The sequence below is a fragment of the Crocodylus siamensis genome, chromosome 3, assembly GCF_052110815.1.
Source record: "Crocodylus siamensis isolate JL-2025a chromosome 3, ASM5211081v1, whole genome shotgun sequence".
In the NCBI taxonomy this organism is placed as follows: Eukaryota; Metazoa; Chordata; order Crocodylia; family Crocodylidae; genus Crocodylus; species Crocodylus siamensis.
The window spans coordinates 117,245,024-117,255,461 of NC_143397.1; the positions used below are offsets into that span (position 1 = coordinate 117,245,024).

At 45.6% G+C, this 10,438-nt stretch overlaps 1 protein-coding gene across 1 annotated transcript; it reads right to left on the bottom strand.

The window, feature by feature from the left end:
- Positions 1 to 1,190: 1,190 nt before the first annotated feature.
- LOC149868728 (fibrous sheath-interacting protein 2-like) lies at positions 1,191 to 7,372 on the bottom strand. Its single transcript, XM_090037667.1, has 5 exons — positions 7,304 to 7,372; positions 4,505 to 6,311; positions 4,130 to 4,188; positions 1,837 to 1,906; positions 1,191 to 1,339 (listed from the first exon to the last, which is right to left on the bottom strand). Exons 1-5 carry the CDS (start codon positions 7,370 to 7,372, stop codon positions 1,191 to 1,193), a joined length of 2,154 nt encoding a protein of 717 aa, XP_089893793.1.
- Between the last annotated feature and the right edge of the window lie 3,066 nt (positions 7,373 to 10,438).

Here is a 10,438-nt window from a genome sequence, read left to right on the forward strand (position 1 = left end):
CCTCCCCGCCCCCCGACCCATTCATACCCTTCCATCCCACATACCCACAGTGGGGGGGCTGAAGCTTGGGGGAGAGGGGTAGTGCGTCAGGAGTGAAGGGCACTGGGTCAGGAATGACCAGTGAAGTATCCAAAAGGGTCCTGGTACAAAAAAGGTTGAGAACCACTGGCCTAGAACATCCCTGTGGCGAAGTGGTGCCCTCAGGCTGGGCTGGGAGCAGGTGTGAGAGTTTCCTGTTCTGTCCCTGTGGGAGCTGGCAGCCTGGGAACTGTCCCCAGTTACAGAATGGGGATTTCAAAAAGCAAGAGCTTAAAGAAATCATAATACTGAAAAATTTTTCATGATTTGGGAACCAGGCATAACCTGGTGGGGCTCTGCAACCTAAGCTTTGAATTTTGGGGGTGGGTAGCCATGAATTTGGGAGCATCCCTTTTTCCAGTCCCTAAGTAACTTCAGCCCTTGGGGGAAAGTGGCACATACTAGAGATGGGTCAGAGATGATTCAGGCCCTCATAGGAGGGAGTCCCAAGGTTCCCCTGGTAACACTGAGGTCCCTAAAGGGAGCAGAGATCAGGGCACCACCACTGTTCCTTTCAGGCCTCCCTGCTGCCAGGCCAAGACAGACTGGTCCTCAGAACTGGGTGTTTACACTCTGCAGGCAGCTGTCCCATGCTGCTCTTCTGCTTGGGCAGCTTAGTCAAACCCCAGCTGCTGTATCTAATGACTCAAAAAATTGTTTTATCTGCTGGCTCTGAGAATTATGTCTCAGTGCCTGATTCCAGGGTGCTTCTGATTCCCCTCTGATTCCAGCTGGAGAATGTTGCCATCCCTCATTGTCATGGCATTGTCTGCTGGCTTGAACCTCTTGCTAGGTGGCACCTCCAGGTTATCTCAACATGTTCCTTGGCCCTTTGTGGCAATACTTGCTGGTTGGGTAGGTTCCTGACCTCCCTCTCCAACTCCCCTCCTATGTCATGGTGAGCTGTTTAGGGTGCACCTTAGCTCCTGAATAATGCATCCTCCCTCCACCCTATAGAGTTGATCTCCTGTCTGCCTCCTCTGTCCTATCTGTTGAGTTTAACTACATGGGAATTAAGTTGCAAGCAATCACAAAATAGAAATGGCAGCCGCCATCAGCCCACTTGTTTTCCTAAAAATAATTATATTTTTCCTATTTTTTCCTAAACCAATTTAGCATGTGTGTATTGTCTGTGGTGTGACTTTCCGAAACTCTCTGTGGCACGTTAGGCAAGTTGAGAGAAGAGAGAATGCTCTGGACAGCATATTTGGTATCTTCTTAAAAAATGAAGGTCGTTTTCTTGGAACATTGACAGCTGCTGCTGTGGAGAAAAGAGAACAGTCTTTTAATACAGAAGAGTAAATCAATGGTCTCAAAAGGTCATTTAGTCCAACCTTCCTCAGGAGAAAAGGCCCTCCTGTGGACAGGATTTGATTCTGTACAGGGAAACGTGTTTGGATTTCCAGTCCAGTCATGTAACCACTCAGGCATTGCAGGTACCCAAAATGTACTCTACAATCAGAGTGAATAAGCTGTGTGTTTGGGGAAGGTGTGTGTTAAGGTGGGGTACTGATATCCAACATGGCTGGATCCTCTGCTGCGACCCAGCTCTGTAGAATTTAGTGCTTGAAGACAAGTAACTATCTACTGCAATGCTGCATATAAAGTGTTAGGCAGAGCAGCAATGATGGTCTCTGGGTAGGTCAATGAATGGAGATTCAGGAGGCCTAGTGTCAGTCCCGGGCTTAGCCATAGACTTCCTGTGTGACCTTGGGTACAGCACCTAATTTACGCAGTGTGTCACTTCCCCATACATACCTGTATCAATTCCTGCTTCCAGTGGTAAGAAAGGATCTTTCACTTCACCATCTTCAGAGGCTGATTCCAACTGTACCATGGGAAGAGTAAAAAGAGTCAGGTAGGATTCTGTTTGATCTGTGCTCCTCAGGATTACACAGCCACAGCAGCTCTCCTCCCAGCCACAGTTCCTGGTGATGCCATGAATGACCAGGTGAAGCAGGCATGATACAGTCTTTCATACAGAAGCCTCAGCTCTGCCCCTTCCCTGCCTCCACTACTTTTCCTCCTTCTCATAACATCTCTTAAGTTTCTCTGTGCTTCCCCCTCCCTTGGGCTGTGTGAGTATCTTTCCTACCTACTGCTGCACTTCCTAACACCTGCAAACTCATAGAGCTAGAGAAAGTACAAAGAAAGGCAATCTAAAGGATGCAAGGAAGGAAAGGAGAGAGGAAGCACTAAGTCTCAAATGTAGAAAGGGCTTCTTAGATTAGAAGGGCAGAGAGAGACCATGGCGATCAGTTAGTCTGATCTGCACTGAAACAGCCTGCAAAACTTAAGCAAGTGCTATCAGAATCAACCCAAATAATTCCCAGTGATGCTCCAGCCTGTCTTTTAGAAATTAAGTCATTTCAGGGCTTCAGACAAGGGACAGTTTATCACACCCCTGGGTAAGTTGTTCCTGCAGTTAATAACTTGTTGCATAACAAGAAAATAGTGTGCACCTTGTTCCTAAAACAAATCTGTCCAGTTACATCTTCCAGGCACTGCATTCTCTTCTGCCTCTCTCTGGAAGTTTTAAAAGCCTTTACCACTTAGAAACTTTCCCTAAATAGAGATGTTTTTAGCCCATGATCAAATTCCTGATAAACCTCTTTTTTAAGTTGCATAGGTAGAGCTTTTTTAGTCTCTCACATTGAGAAAGGTTTTCTAGACCTACATACCTTCTTGTAACTTTTATGAACCATTCAATTTAGCGTGAACATGAGAACTGGATACAGTATCCAACAAGGAGCTCACTAGTACCATAGACAGTGGTAATAATTGCAAGAAAAACAACCATAAAAAAACAGATGACCCTTGAGAAGCAGATGACCTTTCCCTAAGCTTAAAGATCGCCTTTTGCTGACAGTAAGCAAAATATGTACCTCTTGCTGGCAGTAAGCGAAAAGTGTTAGCCATAAAACCGGTTTCAAGCAGCCCAAACTTGTTCTGCATATCTTGCAACTTTGTAATGGCAAGCGGAAGAACCTGAATGTAACGGTTAATGTATAAATACCAAGCTGTAAACTCAGTTTGGGGGAGCTCTCTGGCTTTGTGGCATTAAGTGACCCCTCTGCAGAGCAATAAACTCGTATGCTGACACTCCCTCGTTCTGTGCTGAATTGATCACAGCTAGGAACGAGCCCAGAGGCGGGACATGGCCAGTGCTCTTTGGTGTATGAGCACACCCTTCGGTGTATGGGTGCTACGCAGTAGCTGACCTTTTTCCCCAACATAATGCCTTCATACTTACGATCTCCATTCCCTTTCAATGCATCCAATGATTTCAATACCCTTCTTAAGTGATGATTCCTAAGGTAAAGTATTACTTTATGTGATATCCATGATTTTATGCACATGCTGAAGTCGGCAAGATGTGGGCCTAGGAAGACTATATGCATCACAAGTAACAACTAGGGTGTTCTCTGGGTATATAACTAGGGCGTTATAGACATTCTGTGGGAGACAGTGGGGTGGTGGGTGCTTAAATTAGCACTCTGAGAACATCAGTGTAACAGCGTCCAGAATATCATGCATGGGCACCATTTTTCAGCACAGGGACCCTGATACACGTGACACTGGAATCTGCTGGAGTGCAGTAATTAACAGACTCCAGCAGATTCAATTAATTGAGTCTGCTCCGACATCCTGTAGTTACAGCACATTGGAGTGGCCTCCCTTCATGTATATAGATTCCACTAGTTTTTAAGACATAATACATATGATGGACTGGAGTAAAGAAAAAATAATTAGGGTAGAGGTTAGAAAAAAGAACTCAATCCTACTCCAATTTAAACCAGTGGAAAAATACCCCTTGACTTCAGGGATAGCAAGATTGGAGCCAGAGATCTCAACAGACAGAGCAACTGGGCTGGGAAATGGATTCCACTGCATGGCTAGCAGCAAGATCTGTGTAGAGGTTACAGAGCAGAAGTTAGAACTGAATGAAATAGCAAAGAGCCTGCAAAATGCAAGGACTCAGCTGGGGGAGCCAAGAGACTTTTTGTGGCCCAACTTCCTAGGGCTACCAAGGGTTTTACAAGATACTGACCTCAGACATGTCGAAAGAATCTTCTGTATCCCATGCCTGGTGCATGGCAGCATGAATCTCTGTAAACAAAAACACATCCAGTCAATTCAACTGGGACTGGTTTCTAGTTTTACATCTAAAGTTTGTAGATGTTGTTTTAGCATCACTGCAGAACAGTGTCCTGAAAGCTTTTGTTCTAGTGGGCCTGTCTAGGCTGCATTGTACCTCAGCAGGGCGTGCTGCAGTGAAATGCAACATGCCTGCTTCTCTGAATGCTGCCTTCCCAAACTGATACAATGTAACCACCCACTGGTGTGTGGTACTGGCTGCGCCCAGATCCAACTCTTGGGTGAGCCTACTTGTATACATGCATCACTGCACTCACATAACAGTTACCTGATGTCCGTGTAAGGGGAGGGCTAGCACATGCAGAGTACGTGCTGTGTTCTTCATTGTGGAGATCCCTGACTATTTCCTCCACAAATGCCTTGGGAATATGTGGGTCTGAGGTTTGGTTTAATATCTTCTTTGTGTCAAGATCAGTAAGACTATTTTTAACAATATTGACAGCTCCTGGTGTTGATGATGAAGTGAGTAATGTCTCCTCCTCTGAACTGTCTTGAAATTCATGTTTAGCAACTTCTTTTGCCATTAAAGCTGCTATTCTGTGAGCAGAAACATCCTCCCCACTTGTTAGGTCTTTGCAAACAAAGAAGTCAGAATCAGAATGCTCAACAATGCTTGTGGAAACAGAACGGTCCAGGTCTCCCATAACCTGGCTATCTTCAGCATGTAAAAAGTCTTTTTCTCTGATATTTTCATTCATCTTCATTGGATTTGTTGAAAGGAATACTTGTAGTGCATATAGTATTCTTCTGGTTATAAAGTTCACTAATGGATTATTTTCTACATCTAAATTCACAATGGGAAATAGGGAAAAAAATGTCGATACAAGATTTGCTGCTGGCTTTTCTACGATAAGAGATGATGTTTTACTAAGATCCGATGATGAAGGGTTTGGGAGATCCAAGGGCTCAGTAAGGTCTCTTAGCATATTTTCAACAATGCTGTCAGCTTCAGCACACTGCTGCAGTGTTAATTCTCCAGAAAGAGAGTTCTGCAATTGATTCCCAGAAATCTCTTGGAAGACTAAGTCGCAAAGAGTTTCCGAAAGAATCATGCACCCATTTCTTAAACACTTCTGCATGTGTAATTGAGACTGAAACTGTGTCAAAAGCTTGTTATAGACTGAATCAGCAATTGTTTGAACAATACCATCTTCATTGGAATGCAAATGTTTGATATGCTGGCTAGAAGAGTTCTCATCTTTAGACATTTTTACCCTAACTATATGAACAAGCTTCATGTGAATTAAGTCAAATTCTTCAAATTCAGTTTCCTCTTCTGCAGAGGAAGAAGGGTTGGTGCTGACAGGGAAAATGTTAGACAAAAGTCTGCTAATGATATCTTCCACAAATCCATGGGATACCTTCAGACTAAATGGTGTGTAACTTTGGCATTGGGTACTGCTTTTGGTAGCATCCTCTAAATTCTTTTCAGCAATTTCCCCAGATTCTAGAGGTTTATATAGAGATGAAGATGGTACTTTTGCTAAGGGTCCTTCCTGCTGGTAATCAATCATTTCTCTCCTCATCAGAACAGGTAAGCTCTCTGCTGATGCACTCATGTTGCTTTCCATGTCTGCAGAAACTGAGGCTTTGGAAGCATTTTCTTGCAGCAAATCAGATAAACTGGAACAAATAGTTTTGGCTGCCAATGCACCTATGTTAGGGGAGAGAACTGGATCTTCAGAAACTTCAAAGTGCATGCTCTCCTTGCACAAACTAGAAGTATCATCAGTCTGATGCAGAGGTGCCACTGCTATTCCAGCCTTCCAAAACTCTCTGCCTAGATGCACTGGTCTGCTCCTTGCTAGAGACGTACTAGGTGACTGTTGGGAAACCAGTCTCACTGTTTTCTCTCCACTTCCTCTCTTCACGCATCCTGGTGACCTGCTGGGTGTTCTCTTTCTGTCTGTGAAGACAGACTTTTTGGCATTGGTCTTCTCATATCTCAGGTCTCTCTCAGCTGTTTTTCTCTCTTTATACTGTCTTATAGCTGGGTACATGATGTTGGTTACCTCGGTCACAGACCACATCATTATATCTGTCATTTTATCATTCATTTCTTTGGCTTTGTTTCTCTGTAGCAGGAACAAATGAGAGAGGACAATAAATGTGTTTATTAATTCCTCTATTCTCCCTTCTTTACATGGCAACAGCTGTCTACCGGGTACGATTCAAACATTTAGCATGAACAATAACAGTCACCCATGAAAAACACTCTGTGTAGGACCAGAGCCTTCTGGACAGGGTGGAATATCAATCTAATTAAATATAAAGATATAAATAAATAGCCAGTTCAGGTCACTGAATGACAAATTAGGATAAGCACTGTGTCCCCCTGAACACATTTCTGAAGGGCCAATGTGCAGTCAGGCCTCCTTTAGCTTTGAAGACCATGGGAGAAAATTCTGACTACCTTGAAGGCCAAGGGAGATTTGTCAGGAAGTTTGTCACTGACTTGACTAGGGCCAGGATTCCCCCGCTTAAGCCTAGAGGTTACCTAGTTTTGCTGTTTTACCCTATTATAGATGTCAGGCGGGCTAGGAGTTGGATGCACCTCTGGATGCACTCTGTGGAGTGGACCTTGTGTCCAGAGACTCTGTCACTTGCTGAGTGGGAGATTACAGCACATCTCACTTCCATGTTCCATATTTGAACAGGTGCTAAGGCCTGCCATTGGGACTGTCTCTAAACACCCCCAGGGAAAGCACTTGTCAACTCACTCATTTCTCCACAGGGCAGAAAATCAATTAACTTGCAGACCTTTTCTCCACCTCATACCAAATCTCCAGGGCTCTCTGCTCCCTGCTCTTCCACAGCATGAGGCATCCGAATGATCTACGTGCTCCGGAGCTTTTATGGGGTTCAAGGATGACACGGGAATTTGCTGATTAACACCCCTGGGCCCTAGTGGAGGAGGTAAACAGTTTTGCCTCCATCTTCTAGCTAGCAGAACAAGCTCAAAGCTACTACCTAGTAATGCTGAGTGGCATTACTAAGAATACCTTTCTATTTTAACCACTGTCTTTCTTCCGTGACAGGTAGGTTTTAAAATAGTTATTGACTGTACCTTCTTAGTTTTCTTCCCTCCTGCTTTTCCTCCATCATTCTTCAATTCCTTGGGAGTATCTTCTCCCATTTTCATCCAAAGTGATGTATCTTTTTTTCTTTAATACCTAAGGATCACGAATGTGTCAGGTTTTACCCAAAATGAATAAATTGTGTGTTTTCCTATGCAAGACAGGTATGACAATTTTTCTGCTGCTTCCTTCTTTCCTGTCTGATACCACTCCCCTTTATGCACATTGAGACAAATCCCTCTCTATGCAGCAACCACACTATTATTTTCCCAACTTATTCAGCCCTCCACCCCCCTGTGGTTTTACTAGTCAGCAGAAAGACTGCTGGCTATGGGCTGTGATGAGAGCAACATGACAGCATTCAACAGACTCTCTCTTCCTGCTCCCAGCAACCTGCTCAGAATCACTGACTGCAAAGCACCATGTCCTGACACCTATGCCACATATCCCTGTTAGCTCCACTTTTTGTGAGCCATGGATTTGGGGGTTCAGTTTCTCCGCACTCTTCTTGCAGGTACAATTCTGCATCCTGAAATTATCCTCTTGCGTCTGGGTTTGTTCCTACAAAGAGCACAGATCTAGGCTGCTGATTACCTGGCACAATACATTTTAAAATAGATCCAAATGTTGGGTGTAAACTAGTTGTAGGTTTGGGGGTCATGTCCTGAACTTTGCTACAAAAACAACCACCCATAAAATGCTTTGCCCTTTGATTGTCTGTGTCCATCTCATTTGAATAAAAGCCATAGCCTTCCTTCCAGTAGGGTTTGGGTATTGTAGTTGTGATGGTCCAAGCCATATGCAAGACTTGAGATGATTTTAGTGACAGTCTTCCCTTGGATCAACTGTGTAGTTGGGAAAGAATTCCCCACTTCAAATTTCTACTTTTTTTGTTGTGTTTCTCTCAGCCACAGTCTTTTTGCCCAATTAGAGAAGTTTCTGAGCACCAGGTACCCTTCTTCAGTGTCCTTGTCCAATGTCTCCCCCAAATTTTACACCTGGTCCAATAAATGACACCATGCAAATTCACCCTTGCTTCTTGCTTGCACTCCCTTTGTCAGGCACAGAGACACAGAGTCTCTAGCCCCATTCTTGACTTCCTCAAACCCCTCCTCCTCCTGCCTCACCTTCCCCTTCCTGATCCTGAGTCTCTGCCACCCACTGGAGCCCTCTGTGGAAGGAACCGGATGATAATCCCAGTCCTTTGCTAGCTCCCTTCAGGCACAGCTCAGCTGCCCTGTAGAAACAGGGAAATGGTGGGAGGAGGAGGCAGGAAAGGCCCCTGTGGAATCAGAAGAGTGGTGGGGGAAGCTCTTGTTGGGGCTGCAGCAGTCTGTGCTTGATCCCCGTGGCTGAGACCTGGAATAGCGCCTCTGTTTTCAGTGTAGAAGCACCCAAGCCACAGTGACAGATAGACAGCTGGGCAGACAGAAAGAGCTGCAAGGGGATGTGGGGATCAGAGTACCGCCCCCCAAAGAGGTACAACTGGGTATTTTGTCTTGAGCCCAAGCATTTCAGGGGGCCTGAACAGGCTGAGATTTTGCAGAGTTCACAGCTGGCTTTTTGACATCAAAGTTACTACTGCGGTGTTGCATGCTAGAGCCCCATTACCTAGGTCTGAATTACAGACTGTAACTGAGAAGGTCCACAACCCTGAACTCATTAACCATGAGGAAGGGTGATGGGGACCAGGCAGAGAGGGGCCCAACTGCAACATTTGCCTGAAACCCAAGAGTTTCTGGGGGTTGCACCTATGGGGCAGGCAAGGAAGGATGGACAGATCAGAGGTGGCCTTGGGACCACAAACAGGAATTAGATTCTCACCTGTATCAGCCTCAGCCACACGGACCTGCAATCATGAAGGTCTGTTCAAGTCTAAGCCTCTGGCCTGGGGTGCTGGAGCTTGCCCCTGCAGGCTGATGTCAGCCCTTAGTGAGGTCACTATCCCTCTGGCCCAATGCCTGGTATCCTGCCAATGCATCTCTATGAGCTCATTTCCTGCCCCACCCTCCCAACTTAGCCAGGCTCATCCCCTACCCCACTGCAGCCCCTTCACCATATAGTCCAGTGTATCTCGCATCCCACCCCTGACAGCGCCCACTGCCAGGGGCTGGAAAGTGCATGAGAATCCCATCATGGACAGTGGGGACCCAACCTGGCCAGAGAGGGGACTGTTCTGCCGCAGTCCATACAGTGAATATCAGCTGCCTGGGATTTAAGAGACTAAAGACAGGAAGACTAAAGACACCCACCCCATCCCAAGAGTGAGAAATATACTTGAAAGGAGCCTGCACTTCCCACTGCAGGATGTTGGCTTCAAACCATACCAAAAATGATTCCCCCACCATCCCACCTCCACCCTTACAGTGCCAGCAACTGTGACTATTCAAGCTTGTGCACGTAACAGGAGCTGCCTGACTCATGACCTCTTACTGGCTTGTACATGATGGGCCTGGCAGCACATAGCTAGGTCTCCTCCTGGTGTCTCTTGGCAGTGCTGGTAGTTGGTCACTGGGAGAGGTCTTGCACCATCCCCACGCCCCATCAGGCCAGGCTTGGAAGTGAGAACCAACCTGGCAGGGAGCTGTTTGGGTAGTCTCACACCACTACTGCCCAAGCAGCTCTTAATTTTGCTTCCTAGCCAGGGTTCCTCTTCAAACCTCCCTATGGTTTCATCTGTCCCTCCTTGGCCTGCCTCACCAAGGAGAACTTGCATTTTTCTTCAGCTTCCTAGATTTAGCTAAGAGGATTGCATGTGGGTGGCATTATTTGTCCTAAGGAATGCTGCCACATACCACAGCACTACAGAGGTCAGTAGCAAAAATTTAGATTCCTCTAATATCTTCTTCAATCACTTCTCTTTATTGGATCCCCAGGCTTTCCAGCACATCCACAAATGCAGCCTTCAGTGATTGCAACTTTAGACCCAAACCATTAAAAACCAAACAAAATTCTCTGCTTGTCCTCTAATATCTCCTGGCAAGGAGTTACCAATCTCCTCTTTGATTTAGGATCCAGTAACTGGGAGATGAAGTAATGGGATCAAGAGTCTTGTAGGGGGATAAGGGGAAACTTGGTAGGAAAGCTACCTGATCCAGGGCATGTCCACAGGAACTGAGAAGTGG

What these genes read in the sequence shown, in the direction of transcription:
- LOC149868728 (XM_090037667.1), bottom strand. Translation starts at nt 7,372, where the DNA reads ATGGGAGAAGATACTCCCAAGGAATTGAAGAATGATGGAGGAAAAGCA. An exon ending in ATTCTTTCGACATGTCTGAG is followed by an intron (nt 1,907 to 4,129) that starts GTCAGTATCTTG and finishes CCCATGGTACAG; the next exon opens with TTGGAATCAGCCTCTGAAGA. An exon ending in GGAAGCAGGAATTGATACAG is followed by an intron (nt 1,340 to 1,836) that starts GTATGTATGGGG and finishes TTTTCTCCACAG; the next exon opens with CAGCAGCTGTCAATGTTCCA.